The sequence below is a fragment of the Henckelia pumila genome, chromosome 4, assembly GCF_033568475.1.
Source record: "Henckelia pumila isolate YLH828 chromosome 4, ASM3356847v2, whole genome shotgun sequence".
Classification (NCBI taxonomy): Eukaryota; Viridiplantae; Streptophyta; class Magnoliopsida; order Lamiales; family Gesneriaceae; genus Henckelia; species Henckelia pumila.
In genome coordinates, this window is record NC_133123.1 from 160376704 (window position 1) to 160401491 (window position 24788).

A 24788-nucleotide genomic window follows, 5' to 3' on the forward strand; every position below is an offset into this window, starting at 1 on the left:
TAAAAAAAATTTTAACACCAAAAAGTCACTTTTAGAGACGTTTTTTTTTAAAACTATGTTTTTTATTTTTATTTTATTTAAGAAAAATTTAATTTTAGTTAATAATTAATTTATATAGATGTATTATTTATTGTATTTAGGCTTCACGAGTTCGAAAACGAGCCCACTTAACGAGTCAGAATACGAACCGGGTAAACGAGATAACGAGCCTAAAAACCAGCTCGTTTAACGAGCCAAACTCGAGTCAGACTCGTTTAATACAATAAATTAGCCGAGCCCGAGCCGACATATGTAGTAAACGAGTTGAGCCGAGCTTATGATAAAAGCTCGGTTTGGGCTCGGGTAGCAAACGAGCTGAGCCCGAGCCTAATACTGTTTGGCTCGGCTTGGTTCGTTTACGTCCCTATCCGAGCCGAGCCCGAGCCTGAGCCTGAGCCGAGCCCGAGCCTAATACTGTTCGGCTCGGCTCGACTCGTTTACATCCCTATCCAAGATGTTATATACATAAAATCTTAAGCTAACAACAATGCAAATCAAACATGGTCTATAATAAAGTAATTTCTTCAATAAACTTGATAGGCTTGTCGTCGAGCCACCAAACTTAAATTCCTATTTCCGAATAAAATGAGTGTAATAATGAGTAGGGTCGAATCCACGGGAAATGAAGATTTATTTCTTTCGAGGAATAACAAATAAAAATGGGGGATTTATGGTTTGCAACAACGAAAATAAAAATAAACATGAATTAAATAGCTAAGATAAATGATTAATTAAATGAGAAATTCAATATTTTACCAAACTCTGATTCAAGAAAATTTCGTATTCCAATTCTCGCACTCGTCATTGGTTAACAAATAATTTATTCATGGATTTTTAGTAATTAACCTTAGAGTCCGTTTGGTTTCAGTAGACAATTGAGAAAAAATGTTTTTTTTAATAAAAAAAAAGTACTTTTATTAACTAAAATATGTTTGGATAAATTTTAAGTGCTTTAAAAGCACTTATTTAAGCCAAAATAAGTGTTTTTTTAAAAGCCCATATTTATAACTTTTCAAATGCTTTTTTAAAACTCAACTTTAAAAAAGTGCTTCCAATATATTTATCTTAACACAAAATTATTTCAGTTTTTATTTTAAAAAGTATTTTTAAAAACCAACTTAAAAAAAAATAATTTTTTAAAAAATCTACTGAAAGCAAACGGGCCCTTAGAATAATAGGGATATCCACTAAAAGTCTTGTGCTTTCTTATTTTAATTGACCAAACACAGTATCCAGTCAAAACTTATCAATAATCAACTGAGTACGATAGCGTTTTATATTGATTAAAAATAGCTTTTCGATTTTTGAAAACAGTTAATCCTAAAATCTAACAATTGAAATAGTTGCAATTGTTAAATCTAGTTTCATTGATTTATTTAGATAAAAAAAATGTCATGATAGCACAACACACCTAATCTATCGCTACTCAGTACCAATCATTCATGAAAATTACGGATCACTGAATTCATGGATAACATTCGAAAGATGTAAATCAAATTAATTTGTCACATTAATCGACCTACACTTTCATGAAAATAAATTATAAATCAACGAATACTAGAAACAAACAAGAACATCAATTTAAACGCATAACCTTACGGTGACGAATCGAAATAACCGAAAAAATATCCTTGAATCAGAATCAAAACCTTAGTCAAGCATAGTTGGCTTCATAATCTCAAAAAAAAAAAAAAATCCAACCTAGAAATTCTGAAGAAAAAGAGAGAAGAAAATGTTGCGTCTCTGCCTTTCTCCCTGGCGTTCAACCCGTCCAAAATATGCAGAAAACTCTCCAAATCTGAATTCTAAAACTAACGTGTAAAACTAGGGGAATGAGAAAATTAAAAAGTCTAGGAAAGGATAATATTCTCTACAAGGTAAATTAGAGATTTTTTATTACATAATCTCTTAATCCAAAAACTTCTAATCTTCAAAAGCCTTCCATGTATTAATTACCATAATTTAGGACTCCGAAAATATGGTATTTACTTCCAAATTTTCGAGTTCCTCCATGCAGTCTAAGGGAGCAGCAAAGTAGTCACAACGCGTGCCCACGTCTTGCTTCAAGACCTCTTATGGTTTTGTCCTTCTTTCAAAACTTTATCTTGACAATTTCAAATGTAATAAAAACAATTTTTTAGCCCAAATTTATTCAAGGTCAACAAATTCTCTCCAACTACAAATTAAATAAAATAAAAATCTATCAATTAAGCATATTGAAAAGATGAAAACCCGAAAAATATAATACTAAACTTATAAATATTATGATCCTATCAAAGCTTGATCCAATTTAACTCTCCATCATTCCACTTTTTAGATTTTTCCGTATCATCAAATCGACGATTTGCAATTTTACGTTATTTCCATCGACAAGCATGATAATACGTGAGAATATTTTTGTTTTTAACTTGATCTCGACTTATTTTGATCGAAATGACTCTCGTTATTAGTTGAGAGATAATTATGTCATTACATAGCAATGATTGCTGACAATCCGTTCCTAAAAAATCTGAAAGCTCCTGCAAACATTATCGTAACATATAAAAAAAATACTTTTTTTATTTTTTTAAAAAAAACTTCTTGAGTATTTAACTATTTAAGGACACTTTAACGACTTTTACATTTAGAATTAATGGCTTGACTATATCAACACGTTGCAAAATGATAAAGTTCTTTGAAAGAAGCGCTACTCGGTGGCGGTGCAATAGCGCGTGTATGTTATTTGTCAAGTCGTTGGTTATATATTAATTTAAGTACTTTGGATATATAATAGAATATGATATTATATATACATATATTGAATAAACTTTGGATTATATTCAACTTAATCATTGGGGATTAACAAACAATCAAATCGAATGAAACGTCATTTATTCTAATTGTTTTCTTTTAGGTGTGAGAAAACGAGAATTAGGTGTAAAATATTTGGTTTTCTTTTAGTTGTGAGGCGAAATTATTTGTGACATGAAAAATTAGGACGACAGACGACAGATGATTTTCGATTTGGTTTGAAATCAAAATACTAATCCAAAATTAATGGCATCGTTTTGTTTTTTTTTTAATAAAAAAAATACTGAGTTCTAAACTGAATTTTTTTTTTTTTTGGGACATCTGAGGTAGGAGATATTAAAACTCGAGTCACTCTCATTTTTCTTTTAGAGTAAGATGACACTCGACCTATTTGTCGAGTGGCAAAATTTAAATGTGGAACAGAACATTGGTTTTGGGTTTATATTCTAAGATCATTATATATAGTTAAACTACCTTATTTGTATCCCCTTTTTTTATTCTTTTTCTAATTGAAATTTTAATGTTCATGATGAGTAGTAATTTAAATATTAAATTGTAGGATCAATCGTTTGCCGCTACCAAAAGTTATAGTTAGTACCTAATGGTAGTAGCTTAACTTTAATTTTTTAAATCGCACAATAGCTTAAGCGACATGGTTCGATCGCTCTACCCAACAAAGACAATTATTGCACCCAACAATCTATCTCTCAATAATTGCACTTCTTGCAATCAATGAGAATCCAATTCATGACCTTGAATCTGATATCAATTATAGGATCGAGCGTTTGCCGCTTTATCAAAATTTATAGCTGGTGGTAATGGTGCAACTCAAATTTTTTAAACCGCAGAGCAGTCCAAGCACCATGGTTCGATCGCTCTACCCAGCACGAACAATTATTATGCCCCAACATAAATAATCAAATTTATTTACTTTATTAAAAACATTAAATGTAATTCTTTGATTAACTTATTATACGGGTTGTGTCAATTACTTGTTTATTGTTCGTTTGAACTTTAAGTAATTAATAGTTTTGGATTTGTGGGATAAATTAAAATCAAAGCATATGAAATCCATGTATTTGAAATGACTATATTTAAGAGTAAATTTGAAATCAAAGAAAAAAAAGGTATTTAGCTAATATAAGAGAGTTCAAATTCTTAATTCGAACCAAATAGATGCAATAAATTTGAGATGTGAATTTAAATCAAATTATTCTATCCAAACGTAACATAAATGAATGAAGTTCTATTACAAATATCAATTTGAATTATGAGTCTATGACCATCAATTACAAGTACAATTTCGTTCAAAAAATTAAGTTAAAATAACGCTTTTATTTTTCCTTTTGGCTCGAAGTGGATTCTTTGGCAGCTCTAGCTATTTTGGATGCAGATTTTTCTTCTTGAGAACTCATTAGGATTGTGACTAAGATTCAGGCTATTCTTGTGGATTCTGAGGTGCGAAAATCGCATATTTATAGGAAAGCAAATGGAGCGGCGGATGAATTAGCTAACCTCGGCTTGGTTTTGGGACCGGCCTTATTGCACCCGACAGATATTTTTGGGAAGCTTAAAGGAATTTGTAGACTAGATAAATTTGGCATGCCTTATATTAGAGTTAAGTCTATTGTTTCTTAATTTTGGCATTTATATCATGTAATTTATTGAGAAGTTTTGGTATATATTGTCTCTCTTTCTTGTATTTATCTTTTTATTTAATAAACGAGTAGGGGTTTGCCTAACCCCGTCACAAAAGACGGCTTTGGGGAAAAAAACTATATTACTAAAATTTGATTTTTTTTCTTGAAAATAAATTTCAAGAGTTTTGGTATCTAAATTTTTAAATATATTTATACATGCATGTAAGCTGATTTTTCCATTTTTTTTTCAAATCAATTGACCCCTAATATATATAATCAAAACCTTTTTTAGGAAATAATTATTAAAACTTAAATAAACTAGTAATAAATGTTTTTATTAATGATGGAGAAATCAAAAATTCATATTATTCAACAAAATGCAAGTCATCCTTTAAACAATATAATACATTAGTACACACAATAACGTATAATTCATATGTAAATATATATTTATTTAGAGTTATTTGCACCAAACACCCCTGTGAAATATTGAAAATGCACACTTTTTCCCTGTGAAATTTTAATAGGCATCTTCAACCCTAACCTTTTAAAAAATTAGCACACTCGCCCCTTCAAATAAGTGATTGTTGCACACGCGCCCCTCATGCGACTGAGCAAAGATTTTGATTTTTTTTTTTGCACCAAATACTTCTGTGAAATATTAAAAATGCATATTTGATCCATGTGAAAATATTTTTTAAATTTATTCAACTCATAATACACAATTTTTATTAAAATCTTATTATAAATTATTTATCAAACACTTCTCGTTTTATTAATTTTATTTTGAATTTTAAATTTATTATGATTATATAATTATTTTCTAAAAAATATTATTATTTTATCTTGTTATCATTATTTTATTAAACTTTCTTCTTGTTTCCAACCTCTCAATTAAAAATGGATTCATAAACGAGTTTTAAATACCTAAAAGTACCAAAATATTAAATCAAAATGATAATTTCAAGCATATTACTTTTCAATTTAGTATTATATATTTTTGAACCAAAATCTAAATTTTTGAAAATGAATTGCAGAATTTGCATTAAATAATAATACACGATATTTATTAAGATCTAATTATAAAATATTTTTCAAACATTTTTAATTTTATTTATTTTTATTTTTTAATTTAAATTTTTAATTAATTTATTTCTAAAAAATTATTATTTTATCTTGTTATCATTATTTTATCAAATCACTCCGTGTTTTCAACTTTTTCATTAAACATGATTCATAAATAAGGATTTAAATATCTAAAAATACCAAAATATTGAACCAAATGATAATTTTATGAATGTTACTTTTTTGATTTAGAATTATATAAGCATGTTATTTTTTATTATTTATTACAGATTGTGCAATGCATATTCTCGAAAAATTTAAATTTTGGTTCAATAATATATAATCCTAAATCGAAAAGGCAATATGTTTGAACTTATCGGTTTAGTTCAATATTTTGGAACTTGAAATTATTTAAATACTTGTTTATGAATGCAGGTTTAATGGAAAAGTTGAAAACAAGAAGAAATTTTAATAAAATAATGATAACAAGATAAAACAATAATATTTTTTAGAAAATAATTATATAATCATAATAAATTTAAAAATAAAAATAAAAATAATAAAACAAAAAGTGTTTGCTAAATATTTTATAATTAGATTTTAATAAAAATTGTGTATTATGGATTGAATATATTTAAAAATTATTTTCACAGGGGTCAAATATGCATTTTTAATATTTCACAGGGATATTTGGTGCAAAAAAAATATCAAAATCTTTGCCCAGTCGCATGAGGGGTGAGTGCGCAACAATCATTCATCTGAAGGGGCGAGTGTGCTAATTCTTTAAAAGGTTAGGATTGAAGATGCCTATTAAAATTTTACATGGGAGAAATGTGCATTTTCAATATTTTACAAGGGTGTTTGGTACAAATAACTCTATTTATTTATCACAAAATTCACATGATACCGTTTCACTTATCAATTTTGTGAAACAGTTATCAGACTCGATCCAATCACGAGTCTCCACTCTCCAGTGACACAATCTGTAGATACCGATCGATATTTGGGATGAAAATTAATATTTTTACCAAAAAAATAAATGATCGGCTCTCATAGATTGTGTCACTAGATACTCACTTTCTATTTATAAATACATCAATGTATCTTTAAACCTTCTTATAATAAACTCGGTGATCACTAAACCAAATTTCGTGTTCAAACTTTCTCATAGTAGTAGATATTCTTCATTTTGATCGAAATACAAATCTTGAAATTGACTAAAAAAAAGTGAGGCAAAGCCTTGCCCCCACCACCACAAACTCAGTGTTGGAGACTGTAGAAAAGTGTTGGAGAGTGTAGAAAAGTGTTATTAATATATATATATATATATATATATATATATATATATATATAACATATATCTTCACGCGCTATTGGGGACTTGGTGGGCACCTTTTATTTAAAAAAACGTAAAAACGAAAAATACTATATTCTGCGCAACAAAAATAATAAGATTAATATTTATTTTGGTACATAAATTATTAATAAAATATTAAATTGATACATTAATTATTATAAATAGTTTAATTGATACATGATCACATTAAAAAAGTTAAGTTTACCCTTAATATAATAAATTGCTATTAAGTCCAATTAGTATTATTAAAATTTTATTAGATACATAATTTTTTTTTCGATGTTATTTATTGATTAATTTTTAAAATATCATATTTATTTATAATTATATCATGATAAATAATTGTCATCTCAAATTATACAAACAAAAAATATTGTAGTATATTGATGAAATATAATAAAATAAATACATGTCATCGGAGTCCGTTGATTTTGTTTTTGAACGGTTGAAACAAATATGTTGGGTTTTGGAACACAAGTAATCCTGATTTTGATTATAACAAAAATTGTTATTGTGTTTCTAACATATTTATTCTAGTGTGAAGTTGCTAAACTAAATATGGAAGCCAAAACTCAAAGTTAGAAAAACTGAATCTCTGGCGAGCTCTACTATTTTTATGATATCTCATAGATCAGAGATGCAAATGATTATCCGCCAAAACGATTGCAAATAAAACTCAATTTGGAACATATTTTATTTCACTTCAGTTGAGCAAAAACGGATTTTATGGTCAAACTAACGTCGCAATACCAAACTAAATCGCATCAGTTTAGCATAAATTACACCATCAGTTTACCTTGAGCAGTTCTGGTATATTGGCCATATCTTGCAGCTCGATTATCCAAATGGAATGATTCACCATGCGTTGGAAAGATATGAAAATTATCTACAAAAAGTCAAAGACTGAATCAGATCCTAAGGAGATAATAAACTGAGTTGAAGTTACTGGTTCGGAAACAAAATTCTGCAGAGCAGAATTTCTGGCATAGTCTGATGTATTAAGCATAACTTTTGCATATGAACTCCAAATTGAGTGATTCTAGATTCCATGGAAATCTAAGGGAAAGGGCTACAACCTTTGTGTTTAGCACTTTGCCCAAAAATCAACTAATCAAGAGATATAGCACTAAACTGATCACATGCACTCAGCTGGTTCTGTGCTAAATCGATTTTGAGCAGCTCTGATATTTCAAGCATAATTTTTGCATATGAACTCCGAATTGATTGATTCTGGTGGAGTTGGAAACTAAGATCAAGAGCTACAACTTTTATGTTTATCACTTTGTCCAGAAATCAACGAATAAAGATATACATCACTAGACTGATCACATGTGTCTGAAGTTGCTAAACTGCTACCTAAACTGAAGTTGGCCAAGAGTAGTTTACCCACCCAAACTGAAGATCGCTCAACTACTACAGTGCCAAAACTGCTACAGTACCAGTTTCGCACCAAATTCAGTTTACCAAGATAAGTTTAGTAGAACTCATTTTAACGTTCCAGAAAAGGTACAGAAAGAGTACAAAAGTTTCTAACGGCTCTATTCTGTGTCTAACAACTATATCACTCTTGGAGCCTATAAATACAAAATCTTGGAGTTCAAACACAAGCTTTTGCAAGGAGATTCAAAACACAGGCATCGAAATCAGATTTACCAGCTAGTTGAGAGCAAGCTCAAAGCGTGAAAAACACTTCAGAATTCTTGAGCGTCAACTGTAGAGTTCTTCACACCCAACACACAAGTCTGAAAAAGAGAGATTCAAGGAAGTGAACGTCGAAACAAGATCTATCAGCCAGTTGAGAGCAAGCTCAAGGTGTGAATAACACATCAACAGATTTCTTGACTTCTCCAGTCAAGTTCTTCACACTCCACCCAACTCACTCACATATTCGAGAGATGTATTTTGATGATTAGTTGAGTGAGAGTCTTTACCCAAAAAAGACGTTAAATATTGTGTTTGTAGTCTTTGCATAAAGACGTAAAACTATATGCGGATTGTGAGGTTGCGGCCTACAATCGAGTGGTGGCTAGGAGTTTCTTGTTTAGACAATGGGTAAGCCCTAAACCGAATTGGGTTTGTACAAATTGCTTGTATAAATCAAAGTTTTTTAGTTGATCCTTCCGAGGAGGAAGAAGGGGTGACGTAGAAGTGTTTGAAAACTCCAAACATCCATGAACAAGTCCTAGTCTCTTTATTTCTTGCATTTGTTTATTGCATTGTTGAGGCATTTTATGTGTTCTTCATAACATATAAAGTGTTTGATAAAATGCTTCAACTAAACTTCTTTCATCTTTCAACTTGCATCCTTTTAAAATGATTTACAAAATACTTAATCGGTTTCTACGAAGGATTATTTCGAGTGTCTTCTGCTTGGTTTGAAAACCAAACTCGATATAATTCATCGGTGCTAAATATTTCAAGAACCGAGCTATTGTAGTTCAAAATATTTTAAAAGTGTGTATTCACCCCCTCTACACAACGTGTTCGATCCTATCAAAATATAATCACCATTTTAGTTTTTCGAAATCTAGTAATGTTCTTTTGAAAATTAAAAAAAATATTCAACACTAAAAATTTAGATCATGAAAAAATAAATCTCATAGAAAAAATCTCAATCATTGTCTCGATTTGTGTGATTCCAATGACAAAAAATTTCTCCACTTGATTTAAGAATTTGTAAGTTAATTATATTTTGTTTACCCGTGCTTGAATTTAAATATAAATAAATATTTATTACATTATATTTTTTATCGATATTAAATATATTTTAGTTTTGTATATGATTTATTTATTTAGTGTGCTTTTATTAATATTTAATTTTTATATAAATTTTTTTAAAAGAAATTGATAACTATTTAATGTAGATAGAAAAAATACCATTTTGTTATATAATTATTAATATTTGAAAAATATATTATATTTGAATAAATAATTTATTAATAAGTAAAATATAAATATTTTATAAAAATGGAAAGATAATTTTTTTAAACTAGTAAGATACTTATTTCTTATAATTTTTAAATTAATACAATTTATTTTTTTACATTTTAATCAATAAAAAATATTTTTAAAAATAAAATGTGCACTTAGTTGAATTCACTAAAATAATTGGACTTAAAAAGCAATTTAAATAAATGATAAAATCGAATTTTTAGTTAGATTATGCATCAATTAAGTCATTTTCAATAGTTCGCGTATCAATTTGGCATTTTATCAATATTTCGTGTACCAAAATGAATTTAATTCAAAATAATAATGATTTTGTCTAAACTACACCAAGAATATCAATATATCATCATGGATGTAGTTTTATTATATGAACATATGCATAAAAACTCGGTATTTTTCTATTTTTCATTTGCGTTCATGTGAACATTTTGTATAAACTATATCGAGAAGTTTAGCATAAACAAAACCCAAAATTAATGTTGAGGAGGGTGTGTGATTGTTATAGAACGAGTGAAAGACTCCACAGTATCAATGTTGAGGAGTGTATAATTGTTATTAAAAATAATGACACGCAATTATGGGACCCTTACGTTTTTAAAGAAAATACTTGGGCCCCTGTTTTCTATAAATGCGACTCATTCTTTGAATTTTCTTCAATTTCTCTTGAATCATACATAGTTACATACTCTTGCAATAGTTTGGGTGGTGGGAGGGGAAAATGTTGCGAAACCTACCGGCGGAAGGCGCCGGCAACAGTGGGGCTGAGCTGCCGGGGAGCTCGGAGATTGATGGGCAATTAGTTTTGGCTTTGAGAAAGTGAGTATATATTGACCTTTTTAATTGCTTTTTGGGTACCTTTGTTTGTGTGTGTTTTGTTTTACCTCTGAATTTGGTGTTTTGAGTTGGGAACTGAAACGGGTTGTGCCTCTTTGCTTTGAAGTATTGTTTTATGATTGATTATGGAAATATTCTTTGTTCTTGATTTGACCAACAAAAAAATTCTTCCCTTTTTGGGCTTTTCCCTTTACTTTTCATTTGTTGGTTAATTTTCAGGGTGATGGAAAAGGAGATGGAAGTGGTGGTGATAAATACTTTCCATAGACTCATTGTGCCCATTATGGGAGATTTGATTCGTAAAGTTGTGAGTAGATCTATTCCAACTTCTTGTTCATGAGTAGGTACGAGATTATATCGGTGAGATGAGTTCAGCCAATCCATATTTGCTATGGAAAATATTTTTGAGTAAAAGTAATACTTTTTCGTGAGTTGAACGGCTCGAACATCCATCGTACATTCATTCATTTTTCGTAGTACGTTGCTGTTGTTGTTTTTGGTATTGTAGATTCTTTTGTTGTTGTTGTTGTTGTTGTTGTTGTTGTTGTTCGTAACTGTAGGATCCACCTTTAGATGGTGCTTGGGCTAGTACATATACATGTAGCATCTACTTTACCGTATTGTTGATTCTATAGATATTTATAAAAGTGTAATGCTACATGTATAGATATTTATAAAATGGCTTGATCCTTTGAGGACATGTGAACCATGACAGTGCCAATGGAAAATCATTTTTTTCTTTTTTAATTTTTATGGTTCTTTTTTCTTCATCACTTCAATTATTTAAAAAAAAAAATTTATAAAGTTAATTTGATTATTTAAAGTAATATTTATTTCTGATTAGCTGATTAAAACAATCGTTTTAAATTTATTACGGGCAACCTGGTAGATTTTGGAAAAGGAATTTCCTATTTTTTCAAAAAAAAAAATTGTTCCAAAATTGCTATTAAATTTACTTTAAACGATATTGATAAATTATTTATAAAAATTAATTGTATACATTGTTTTAAAATGTAAATTAAAGACATAATTATATAAAATTATAGATACATATTTGATGAAATAAAGTAATTGAGATAAAATATAATTGGTTAGAGATGTCTTTTCAATTGTATATGAATGGATGGATTCAAGCCAGATGAATTGGAAGGAGTGGATTTCAAATTATTTCATTAAATGGGTAACTGAAAAACAATTAAACTGAAGCATTTTAGATTCATTGGAAAATTTCCTGAACAAGTTAAGTGGATTTTTATTAATTATTCTAAGTCATGTACTTCTAAATCCTTTCATCTAAACGCGATCTTATCTTATTTATGTAGATTTATAATTTTTCTCGACCTTTTATAATCTCCTTTCCTGCCTTTCAGAAAATTGTTCTTTGATGTATGCTAAGCGTAATCATTTAAGCAGTAATTTAATTTTGTTGTTTTTTTTAAAAGCTCGAGTAGAATATTCAAAATTTATCACTCTGCACTATAGGGAATGAGTTAGCAGACTGTTAAATGAGATATCATTAGTCTACTCGTAAGTTCGAAATTTCTTTCGGCCCTTAGATTTACTGGTCCTCACCCCATTCTTCTTTTTCAGGTGAATGAAGAAATTCAATCTGCACTTATAACTCATGGCAATGGGTGAGCATAGTTATATGATGAGTAATTCATTTTATTTTCATTTTCCAACTTGAATACATGTACTATGTGAGACTAGTAACATGGGATTACATGTGTGCATGCAGATGTGATTGTAACTTTTCTATTCTCATTATGCATCCTTTTACTTCTTCTTTAGGAACCATACACATGAAGCAACCATGTCCACGGAAAGCAGAACTTTACAGCTGAAGTTTTTGAATGAAGTTTCTCTTCCTGTTCTGACTGGCAAGGAGATTGAAGGAAAAGGAGGCACTGCCATGAGGTTGGGTATTGTCGATAATGAGACACAGCAACGTGTTACTTCCGGGCCCGAAGCCTCGGCAAAGGTTGAGGTATTGCTTCTTCAGGCAGATGATGATGACGACGAACACAATTTGAGCTCCGAAGACTTCAATAATAAGATCATTACGGAAAGTGATAAGGAGAAACCTCATGTTGCAAAAGGTATGCATGTGCGTCTCAAGGAAGGCGAGGCCATCTTATCTGATGTCAAGTTGGGGCATGGCTCTAGCTGGAAAAAGCGTTGTTCGTGCCGACTTGGGGCAAGATTAGTAGATAATTCGAATGGGAGTAGGGTGAAGGAAGGATGGACAGAGTCATTTATGGTTGAAGATCGTAGAGGAAAATGTAAGTCTCACTTTATTTTCTTGCTACTCTGTTCATTTTAAGAATATCACATTGCATGATTGTGAATTGTAGACTACATCTGGATATTTAGAGTGGTTGACATACTATTCACATTAGAATCAATTCTGGATATTTAGAGTGGTTGACATACTATTCACATTAGAACCATATGAAGCGAGTAGCAGTATCGGGTGGAAAATCAAAGTGTTGGCAAAATGATGCAGAAGCCGATACAATTAATATCACTACTCCATTTACTAGGATTTCTGGCGAATAGAGGTTTATCGAATGCAGCATGTTACGTATATGCTTTGCTTGTCTGTTTCTTCTTCTTTATGGCTTTCTTGCTATCCCTGTTTTTTCCTGAAATTCCCTTGTACACGTAATTTAGTGAATATTGCAGGTAACAGACAATTTTAGAATGCGTATTGGGTAACCTACTTGGGCAACATAATCAGACATGACAAAGACTTTGGATGTTTTTTTTTCCTTAAATTGGACTTCGGGGAGTTGATGTCCATAAAATCTTTTAGTCATTTTTTTCTAATTTAATTTTAAAGTTGTCTATCTACCCGTTAGGTACTTCAGTCCAATTATATGTCCTCAACTTTTACATTATACTAAAACCATGTGTTACAGTAAGTTTTTTTTGCACCGTCTCTTCATGGCATCGTTTTTGCAATCGCTATATGGTTTATGTTACTAGTATTCTGTTACGGTCCCCAACAGTAACGAAAGTGCATCTTTAGATAGTTGTCCAAGTATGAACACTATCAGTAAAAGCAGGCTACATTTAATAAGACAGCTCATGAAAAATTGGTGTATATCCCATATCCTGTTTGCAGTGTATGGAAAGCACTACCCACCATCTCTTTTAGATGAGGTTTGGAGACTGGAAAACATTGGCAGAGACGGTGGCCCCTGCAAGGATTTGTACAAGAAAAAAATATTTACAGTACAAGATTTTCGGTTTCTACTCTCTATTGATCCTCAGAGGCTGCGAAAAGTTAGTCACTCCGCACTATCCTATTTTTCATTATACTTTCTGGAGTAAAATCATTAATGCATTTCCTTTTGTTTGTCCTTTGTGCATTATTGAGTAAAGGGTGCTAGATATTAGTAAGCTAAAGGTGGTTCAACAATCGGTACTTGATTAATACTCATTGCAATTTAGTTTTCTAGAACTGCTGCTCATTATTAGCTGGTAAGTATCTATATTCACTTCTGAAGAAGGATATACATGTCATTTTAACTTCATAAAGTTGGTCTTTATGTTATCTGTCATTTTCTTTTTCAAAAGGAAATTTTGCACATCTGAATTGTCTTCATCCTTTGACATGATCTGCGTAATCTTTGTCGGATATCTTCAGATTTTCAAAGGTTCTAAGGTGTGGAAGGCCATAGTGGACCATGCTCTTACATGCGTTATTGACGATAAAAAGATCTATTTATATAGCTCTCCTTCTAAATTTAATTTTGTTGTGGCTTTTGATGCTGTGGGCCAACTGATGGGGATAATCTGCAACTCTCATTTTGTTCATCTTGGCAATCTATCTGAAGTTGAACAGGTATTCTGTTATGATATTTTTTTTCATCTTATTTAAAAGGTTTCATGAAATGAGGATGGTGGTCATGTTTTACTAACTATTATTTGTTCTCTAATAGGCTAGCGCACGAGAATTGCTTTTACTTGCATTTGCAAATCGAGAGGACATAACTTCTGTTGATGATGAAACATCCCTTGTACATCAATTTCCTTGTGAATCCCATGACGTCGGTGTTTCAACAGACTCTGTACCTAATGATGAATATGCAGATACTTCATCTCCGGCAATCGGCCCTTGTATTTGTCCCTCAAACAATTTTAGCTTGATTGGCTCAGAAAGAATGCAACAAATATGTGATCCATCTTTGCCAGTGCGTGATCAGGGCCCAAGTTCTTCAACGAGTGCTCTTGGTTCTAATCAAGCCTTACGTGATCCATCTTTGGCTGTCCCTGATCAGGGCCCAAGTTTGTCACCGATTCCTCTTGGTTCCAATGAGGTGTCGTGTGATCCATCTTTGATTGTCCCTTATCAGGGCCCAAGTTCTTCATTGGTTCCTCTTGGTTCTAATCAGAGGTTATGTGATCCGTCTTTGATTGTCCCTGATCTGGGTCCAATTTATTCACCAATTGATCTTGGCTTCTATCCGGCCTTAAGTTGTCCATCTTTGACTCTCCTTGATCAGGGCCTAATGAATGATCCTGGTTCTTATCCAGCCTTATGTGATCCATTTTTTACTGTCCGTGATCAAGGCCCGAGTCCTTCACTATTTGCTATTGGTTCTAAACATGCCTTATGTGATGCATCTTTGTCTTTCCCTGATCAGGGACCAAGTTCTTCAGTGATTGCTCTTGGTTCTTGTCCAGCCTCATGTGATCCATCTTTGACAGTCCCTGAACAGACCTCAAGTGACGGATTAACTGATTTGAATAATTTATTTGAACGTTTTGGTGGCAATGAGCTGATATCTCTGTTTTACCATCATAATAATAACCATTCTGAAACTTGCACTGAATCGCTTTCTGTTCAACAAAGTAATGCTGGCAGTATCCGCTTCTTTGCGGCTGTGGGTCTTACGATGTGGGTATCTCGAGTGAGAAAGAGGGTTATGGGTTTTTGCGATTTTGATGTTCAGAAGAGGCAGAGGATTGGTTAACAAGCTGCTGATATTGTGTTTTCTCATGGTATTTCTGATATGCTATAGAAATGTTACTTATGTCTAGTTGTAACTTGGAGTCAATTATGGAATGTTATATATGTGTTTCAAGAGTCAATGGTAACATTTTCACGCTTCTTTTCCCTTTAAATTCATTTGGTCGCCTGACATTGTTATGTTTTGAAACTGTTAGAGAGAGCACAACACAGTTGCAGTGATTCGAGGGTGCATGCAACAAGCTTACAATGAAACGCTATCAATAGAACGGTGGAGGATGCATGGCGCCATTGTTGGATTGAAGAGAGAATGCATAGCTGTGGTGGCCGAGTGTTTTTCAACTATTCCAGGTTTGAAGAAATTTGGCTTGTCTCGAGGATATGTTTGCCTGGGTTAGAGTAATCCAGTTACCGATCCTTCGACAAATGTCAAGTGTGCTATGCTCTAACTGGTGCATAGAAACAGGTTGATTTGGCTAATATTTGGGGGTTGAGTCTGGAAAACAGTAGAAAATGGATCTTTGGAACCCACTAAATAGTATGCTGCCATTTTCTGAAGCCTGGTTAGGTGCGATGATGTAGGCTCGCGAAACTGTGTCACAAATCTTTGAAGTCATGTGTCGACTGCCATTCAATCCACGCGGAAGCATCCGCGACATGGCTCACAAAGGAGACAGAATACAATACCACGCAAGCACAGCTAAATCAACAGAGATTTGGACGTCTTTTGGGAAAATGCTATAGCAAATGGATTATTCACTTCTTTGTGTTATGCTGTATCAATCGAAGTGTAGGATTATATTAGCTTTACCAGGTCGATTACATTTGTTGCAACAAACACCTCAGTATTCCTCCAAAGAATATATATTACAATGTTTTCATCTATTTAGCATTGCCTTTTAATTTGCTCGTCAATGACCATTTCCAGGATAGTCGCAGTGCCGAAAACATCTACATCTTACAAACCTTGCTGTCTTCGCATAACTCATTCTGCAAACACGAGAACAGAGCAATGAGAATGGTGCCACTACAGTAAAATACGAGCACGAAATGATAATCATCTTGAATGTGTATAAATTGCAGACCTTTTTCTTCCTTGCTTCTAAAACTTGTTCTAGAGGCGGTCGACCTGAAACATTGCAGATAATTTCTTTACAATTAGTGTCGAAAATAATTCCAAACCATCAATGTTTATGGAAGCCAGTAGCATAAACCGAATATGAACTCACTGGCGATGGAATTTGTTACCCAATAGATGATAACTTGAATTCATGTTCGATTCTTAGGTAGTCGTTGCAAATGCTTTAAAAAATTTATTATGAACTTTGCTTAAAAAATATTATGAACTTTACTTCAGTGTATCAAAATATCAAGACTAGAATCAGGCATAGACAAGAGCTGTAAGCCTGTACTGACCTGTAATAGGAAGACGATACTTTGCCCAAACACCATAAATAGCATCGGCAATACTTGAAATCTGCGAAGTGTCAAATACATGCCAACAGCTGAGAAATTAAGGAATCTTACACCTATAAACAGAGACGAAATATGGCGATTTGATATAAAATGTTCTAGTATATTGAAGTTGGACATACAGGTTCGTATTTTGTAATGGCATACACCCATCCCAAGCCAACAGCTTCATAAAGTTTTCTGAATGCCTGCAATCATTCATTTACTGAGAATGTCTGAATTTCAAGCTGCACTTAGTAAGCTTCGACAAAAACATAATGTCTAATGATCTCAGAAAGGGCCCAGACGTCATATGTGGTTTTAGAATCCAGTGAAGTGATATACTTCCTAAACCGGCCGAACAGCTAAATTCATTTTACATAGAGCTAAGAATAGAAGTCACCGCGATCTTGCTTGGAATCTGATCATTGTTAAGTTGACTGACTCAAGACTTAACAGCTTCAAAGGTTTTCTTAAATAATTTTAGAAATAATCGGTGTTTCCAGAAGGCATTACACAACATATTATCGATAAATGAATGAAACAGAACATTTGAAGTAAGACTATCTATGGGAACAAGTAAATGATATATGAAGTACAAGCAAACTATGCAAGGACTTCAATTATAACTCACAAAACAGGAGAAACAAATGCAGCAAAACTACCACAAAAGGCAATATAATTCACAGCTTTGAAATAGAAATATAGATGGGAATATACCTCAACATCTGTTACAACAGTGCCGTCAGATAGAATCGCATGAATACGTCCCATTGCCTGAATTTTGAAAATATAATAACTCAGCTAGCATCAATGAAACGTGTGCACCAATGCACGTGATTTAAGAGTACAAGTCTACTGCATCATTCTCCTAACAGCCTTTTACAACTCATTACTTCCACTAGTGTCGATTTTTTTTTCCTAAAAATTCTAAAAGAGATTGGAGGCGATCCGGCATTAAATAGGATTATATGCTAATTACTAGATTCAAAACACAAAAAATAATTTTATTACTATCATATGTCAGTTGTAGAGGAATGGAGAAGCAAATTAAAAATTATGCAACCAACTAAGCAGGACATAAATCGTCAATGAAGATCCACACATTGCAAAGCAATCACAAGACAAATGCCAAATCATAGAAAAGATTGTCACAACTTGCAAGAATTTGAGGGAACATACAGTTTTGTAATCAAGGCCTTGATTATCCTCTGCACGATACATATCTGAGCTTATGTCCACAAATTTTATAGCTCCATAACTTCTATTCCTCTCAAGTAGCATGTTAACCTATGAGGACAAAAATTTCGCTTCAACCGAAAGATAAGAGCTAGTATATTTGACTTCTGAGCTCGTCATAGAAATTTTTTTTAGTTTCGCAACTAATTTCCACAAGTTGCAAGATTTTTACCACATATAAGATTACCTCAGCCTTACAGTTAAATTCTGTAACACTAACCTCACGCATACATAGTGGACATTCTCCATCATAAAGCATCTTAACCTTCCAATTCTCTGTAGACGGCTCCTTTTTTTCTTTCTTGGGAGCCACCGGATCAACTGCTGTCCCACTTACAGCCCGGATCGGATATTTCACTCCTGAACATAAACACGAGATCAACACATTTTACGAATTAATACCAAACATATCTTTATTACCATATCCTAACTCCCATAAATGTATACAAATGAACTCACAAATGGAATCTCAACACGCAAAACCTTGAGTTCACCAGTAATTGAAGATGCACTTGTAACACATGAAAACTTATCAAAAACCTTAAACTCGAAATTAATTTCTCACAATGGCAGAGCTGAATTCATATAGCTGACCCTGCTAAATGGGACAAAGACTCGTTGTCATTGTTGTCGCCGTTGTATCAAATTTGTCAAAATTCGAACATTTAATCTAATCTAATCTTATAAAAGCACCAAACATAACATCTAATTCACCTAAAAATGAGATTTTCCTACTATAATACATCAATCAACTTCGTCATCGAATCGCGGACTCCGTAAAACACACCATTGATTGATCAAAAAAAAAAAAAAGAGATTTTCCTACTATAATACATCAATCAACTTCGTCATCGAATCGCGGACTCCGTAAAACACACCATTGATTGATCAAATCCCACAACTTTCTAAAGCTATGGAAATCAAGAAACCCTAGAAATGTGCCAAAATACTACGGAACTAAATCTTCGTGCAACATAACTCAGTAAACCAAATGCCATACCTGTCTGAGAAAAAGGATGTACGCTTGATTGGTGAAAAGGGTTCGAAGAAGAGACATGACACGTAGTTCGGAGATGCCGAGAAAGCGATAGCAAACATGTGTTCGTGTGTTTCGCGACGGAGATTGCTCCTCTGAAGGCCATATAGCAATTGTTTTGCCTGTCTTTTGCTCTTCTTTCGTGAATTTTGAGGTTTATTCTGTTATAAAAACGACAGTATCAAACGTGGCAAAGCCAGCAGCATCAGGCCAGTCTGCACACATTTGGCTGGAAACTGCCCACATCTTTTGCATATTATTATTTTTCTTTAAAATGAAGGGAGTGATAATAATAATAACTAGTCAGAGAGCAAAATATAATCTATGATATTAAATTATGCTCTGAAAATGTATTTGAGTGGTCAATTAAATTTTTAATTGAAGAGAAAATAGGACAAACTGATGCAATATGGAAATTTAGCTGTAATTAAGTGATAAAATTGAAAGGAAATTTTGGTATCCTCATCCCATATCTAAAACAGTTTTTATAAGGATATCAAATATTATAAATTGTTACGTGCTTATACATTTTATTTTTGCGTACACATTATATGCTTGTACATTTCGTTTTGCGTATAAGTTACGTGCTCATATAATCAATTTTCTATTAAATAATTGTAAAAAATATTTAAAAAATTAATTTTTTAAAAAACAAAGAAATCACATCGACGTACCAATTTGGTATGACCTCACACTTAATATAATAACTAGCACACAAACGCACATGTTGCGTGTCTTATAAAATAGTGAAAGAAAAAATGGGAATTTTGTTAATGGACATCCGCAAAAAAAAAAAAAAAAAAGTAGAGTGAAAGTGACATTTTTGCAATTATATGATCATCAAAGGGTAAAAATATGAGAGATGTCATACCAACATACCAAAGCTGATCTTTAATATAGTATATATTAGTAACAAATGCACATGCACATGCACATGCGTGTATAAAATAGATGTTTTTTTATATATGATTTTTTGTGGGTAGAGTGGGTGGGAGGTTTAGTGGGATAATGAATAGGAAAGAGATAAGAGGGTAAATCGAAATAAAAGTCGATGTTTTCTTGAAAGCAGTTTTTAAGAGTCTATCAACTATTAATAATAATAATAATAATAATAATAATAATAGAGAGAGATAATAATAATAATAACAATAATGATAATAATAAAATTATATTTTTTAGTATAAATATAATCTTTATCCAAATTATAAGCTCGTGTTAAGAGACAGAATCTGAGCATTAACTCGAGTCGAGACTTGTATAAAAAAATTATAAAAAAACTTCTAAATAGCTACATAAATTAGGAAAATTATCTGCGTACAATGAGAATTGAACTGAGACCAACTGTTCGGCGTCTCAACTTTAGCCATTGGGGCTAAGGTTTCATTGGCTAATAATAATAAAATTCTTGTGAGATCATCTTAAGATTAATTTTGTTAAACGAATCTTTTACTCGGTTTAATTTAAAAAAAATTTATTTTTATGTCAAAAATATTATTTTTGAAGTATATAACTCTATACATGACTACATGAGTCTAAAATTGCTTCGGGAGAAAAAAAATCATAGAATCCCAATTTCGGAAGACAGCGAATAAATAAAGGTTTTTTTAATCTACAAATATCATTTAATTAATTTTTAGAACGATAATAAAATCAATCACGCCTGGCTTTAGAACCTTTTTTGTTGAAATGCCAAGGATTTTTGGCCTACTGCCAAGGACGAGGCCCAAGATCCAAGAGATTTTGGATTCGATTCCTATATGTGTGAGTTTAGTTAAGGAAAAAAAAAATCCCCCAATCCAAATTGTGTTAAAATATATAGTTGAAATGATCGAATTAATTTGAGTCATTACTCATTAATTGGATTGCAATGATCTATCCTGTACATAAATAATCTACGTTTCCAAAATTCAGACACATTTGTTAGGTTCTGTCGATTTTAAAATAGGAGAAATTGCATATATCACCCTTGTGAAATTTTGTGCTAGCTAATAACCCCCTGTGAAATTTTTTTAAGCTAATAACCTCATGTGATTCTAGATTTGTAGCATACACACCCCTTCTGGCTAAAAAATGACGAAAATGCTCTCGACTTTTATGAACTATTTAATTTATCATTTATTTTATGTAGGGGTATTTTCGTCATTTTTTAGCTGAAAAAGGTGTGTATGCTACAAATCTAGAATCACAGGGAGTTATTAGCTTAAAAAAATTTCACAGGGGGTTATTAGCTAACACGGAATTTCACAAGGGTGATATATGCAAATTTCCCTTTAAAATATATAAAGATAGTGTTTGAGAGAGTTTCTTAGAAGCACTTTTCAGCTTTTACGTTAACAAAATTTTGAAATTTTGTAAAATTTAATAACGAAAAGTTGAGAAATGCTTCTTATAAGAAACTCTTCCAAACACTACCAAAATATTAAAATATCATCTATTTCGCTTAGGTTGCGATTGAATACGATTTGAAGTTGTGGACTTCAAATTTATGGATTTTATATTTATTTAATTTTTTTGAGCTCTTATATTTATTTAATAGTTTTGTTGAATTGAAAATTCATCATTCTCTTAACTTATGTAAATTCATGGCGATTACAATGAATTTGAAATCCACTTAAGATTGACCTCATTTCAAATTTATTCTTCAAGTCTCACCCAAATCAAATCCATCCATCCATCCATTCAAACATTACGTTTGTGTTTGGAAGTAAGGACTTGATTTGAGGATAAATTCGAAGGATGTAGTATGCCAACACAATAACTCTTATGAGATGAATCAATTTTGAAAACTTTGCGAAACAAATATCTAACTCGATTTGATCTATGAAAAATAATATTTTTTTCATTACAAGTATAGATCAAGTCGACCTATTTATAGCGGTGAAATCATCGCAAATGAGACATTCATGTTTGAAATGACAATTATGAGTACATTTCAAATCCATTATAAGTAAATGACCAAAGTAGTAAATTTCTTAAAATACCCACCTTCGTTATTTTAATGGATGGACAAATTAAAACATTACTTCTCTTAATTAATTCAATAAAATTTAAGAACCCATTTTATTAAATTCTAGAAATATAAAGGATTTTTTTAATCACAATCAATAATTACTTAAATATTTAAAATATAATAATTACTTATATATATGTATGTGAATTATCGTGTGCATGAAGGTGTAAATTAAACCACCCGTAATGTCATGTTAGTTATGTTTTACAAAATGAGTATATTACCTCAAATCTAAAAATATCAAAATAAAACAAAATAAAATTTCCCCATTTATATTTGAATAAATTATTAAAAAATGAAACTAAAATCACCTAAATAGTTATTGGTCTTGATTTTTTTTTTCCAAATTGTTTGTACAAAAATTATTTAACATTAAGAACATTTTAAACAAAAAATATTAATAATATTTAATACATAACTTACTCACAGATGACCACTTTTAAATTTTAACTAAAACATCTTAATAAATATGTGGTCCATCTATCATAAACGACGAGGATGTTACTAGACAACTGAAAATCTGGTATGAATTGGATGATATATAGTTCATTTGACATCAGGTTTTTAAGTTTGTAATAAGGTATCGGATTCTATCAATTCATGATGTGAAATGAAATATGTTGAAAATTTTGTTTGTGCTTAATAAATTAAAATTAAACAATGAGAAACTAGTAAAAAGGCAATGAAATGAAAAAGGAAAACAAAGACCAAATAAAAAAAAAATTGTGGCACAGAAGGCGCTAAATATTTCATCAATGCACTGGCCTGCTGTCTGGACAATTTTCTAGGTGGCAAAGGGGCACATAATATTGCACCCCTACACCGGCGTAATATTGTGCCCCTACACCGGCACTTCTGCTGGAAAGTTTTCCAGGCGCCTGAGGTGGCAAAGGGGGGCAGTAATATTGCACCCTTACACGGGCGCTTCTAGGAATTTTTCCAAGCGTGCGGGGCGTTTAGGTTCCTTGAAAGTGGCGTTTTTTCATGAAAAAATGCATTTTTTTTCCTAATTTGGGTGGTTATGATCATTTTTTGGTTCAAAAGTTGCACCATATGGTGAAACATGTCTTTGCATGAAAAAATATTTAAATATCATATTAAAGTTCATTTTAGAAACAATTCATAACCATCTTCATCCATATTCTTCTACTTTTTTGAAAAAATAGTTCATATCATTTTCTGGTAATCGAATTTGTGGTTTATTGTGCTATTATCTCAAGTTTTTTACTGTTAAATTTGCCAAATTACGTCAGCACCAAGAACAAAGTAAAAACTTACTAAGGATATCGTGTTCAACATGAGTCTCGACAATTCCAATCTTGCTATCTTCAAACCAATCCCAACACCACACATACACAATCCACAAAATATTCGTTAAATTATAAATTTTAGTTGTGAAAATCAAATGTCTTATTCAACGACATATGAAAAAATGAGTGTAGATGATCAATCTCCCTTAAATTTCAACGAGATACTTGACGGTGCAAACTTTAGATCGGTCGATTCTCATCTAAGACAATGTTACAAAATTTCTAGTGACAGTTCGAAAAGAAATCGACTCATTTCGAATGCGAAAAATGTGATGAATCTTTAACGAATTATTCAGCAACTCTCTTTTTCGAAGAGCTCGAGGCTCAAGGTGGTGGGGAATTATTACTCAAAGTCAAAGACGCACATAGAATGATGAGTGAGTTTTTATATATATAATTGGCTTCCCTTTTGTTGACCAATTTAATGAGATTTGAATAAATTGAATCATTCCATGTTCTGCTCTATTTTTTTTCCCTTTCAGCATTATTTGGGGCCACAATGGACATTATTCTTTTGTAGATTAGGCAATCCAAATGATTTCAAAATATTATTTATGCTTCTTATTTGTCTAATGACCTTTATTTTCTTTACTTAATAATATCTTATCATTTTGGATGGAAAAAAAATCTTATGACAACGTTTCACAGTTAATTTCATGAGACAGATGACGGATCTTTTATTTAGTCCAACCCATGAACAAATATTTTTTGTGTCTAAAGTATTATTTTTCATTATAAACAACGAACAAGTCCATTCGTCTCATGAATATAGATCCGTGAAATTATCTTACAAAAGATATACTCATATTGTCAAACCGAGTTATTTGCATTGGCTCGATAAAATTATGTGCTGCTCGATTTACAAATCTTGGTTGTTAGTCACTCAACTTAATATATATATTTTTTCGATATAGAACTTATATTGATTTTTGTTTTAAAAAAAATGGATAGAATTTTTGGAAAATCAGCTCAATTTGTTTGATTCTGTCATCACCGATAGCCATGGTGGTTAAAATCTTCTGTTTTGGGAATTATGCGACATATCATAATGTCACGATATATAACAACTTGAAAATGTTACCCATGTAT

The 24788-nt window shown here is 31.6% G+C and overlaps 2 protein-coding genes across 4 annotated transcripts; one reads left to right on the forward strand and one right to left on the reverse strand.

Moving 5' to 3' along the window:
* The first annotated feature begins 10517 nt into the window (after nucleotides 1-10517).
* LOC140894442 (calmodulin-binding protein 60 F-like) lies at nucleotides 10518-16537 on the forward strand. Of its 3 annotated transcripts, XM_073302948.1 has the most exons (8): nucleotides 10518-10656; nucleotides 10894-10981; nucleotides 12265-12308; nucleotides 12466-12956; nucleotides 13802-13962; nucleotides 14327-14524; nucleotides 14622-15684; nucleotides 15850-16537. In XM_073302948.1, the coding sequence occupies exons 1-7, from the start codon at nucleotides 10559-10561 to the stop codon at nucleotides 15654-15656; spliced, it is 2115 nt and encodes a 704-aa protein (XP_073159049.1). In that variant the 5' UTR covers nucleotides 10518-10558; the 3' UTR covers nucleotides 15657-15684; nucleotides 15850-16537. The 3 variants fall into 3 exon arrangements, with proteins under 3 accessions (XP_073159049.1, XP_073159048.1, XP_073159050.1); XM_073302947.1 differs by having other exon boundaries at nucleotides 14622-16537; XM_073302949.1 differs by lacking the exon at nucleotides 10518-10656 and having other exon boundaries at nucleotides 10924-11018; nucleotides 14622-16537.
* LOC140894443 (uncharacterized protein At5g50100, chloroplastic) lies at nucleotides 16432-19630 on the reverse strand. The gene is made up of 8 exons (XM_073302950.1): nucleotides 19344-19630; nucleotides 18564-18703; nucleotides 18287-18394; nucleotides 17825-17881; nucleotides 17248-17313; nucleotides 17069-17129; nucleotides 16738-16781; nucleotides 16432-16642 (listed from the first exon to the last, which is right to left on the reverse strand). The coding sequence occupies exons 1-8, from the start codon at nucleotides 19483-19485 to the stop codon at nucleotides 16604-16606; spliced, it is 657 nt and encodes a 218-aa protein (XP_073159051.1). The 5' UTR covers nucleotides 19486-19630; the 3' UTR covers nucleotides 16432-16603.
* Nucleotides 19631-24788: the final 5158 nt, after the last annotated feature.

Excerpts from the sequence above, each read along its gene's own strand:
- LOC140894442 (XM_073302947.1), top strand. The coding sequence starts at position 10,559 with ATGTTGCGAAACCTACCGGCGGAAGGCGCCGGCAACAGTGGGGCTGAG. Across the intron at positions 12,957-13,801 it reads TGAAGATCGTAGAGGAAAAT|TGTATGGAAAGCACTACCCA; the intron begins GTAAGTCTCACT and ends TCCTGTTTGCAG. Across the intron at positions 13,963-14,326 it reads ATCCTCAGAGGCTGCGAAAA|ATTTTCAAAGGTTCTAAGGT; the intron begins GTTAGTCACTCC and ends GGATATCTTCAG.
- LOC140894443 (XM_073302950.1), bottom strand. The coding sequence starts at position 19,485 with ATGGCCTTCAGAGGAGCAATCTCCGTCGCGAAACACACGAACACATGT. Across the intron at positions 17,882-18,286 it reads AAGGCCTTGATTACAAAACT|GCAATGGGACGTATTCATGC; the intron begins GTATGTTCCCTC and ends TTCAAAATTCAG. Across the intron at positions 16,643-16,737 it reads TAGAAGCAAGGAAGAAAAAG|AATGAGTTATGCGAAGACAG; the intron begins GTCTGCAATTTA and ends TCGTGTTTGCAG.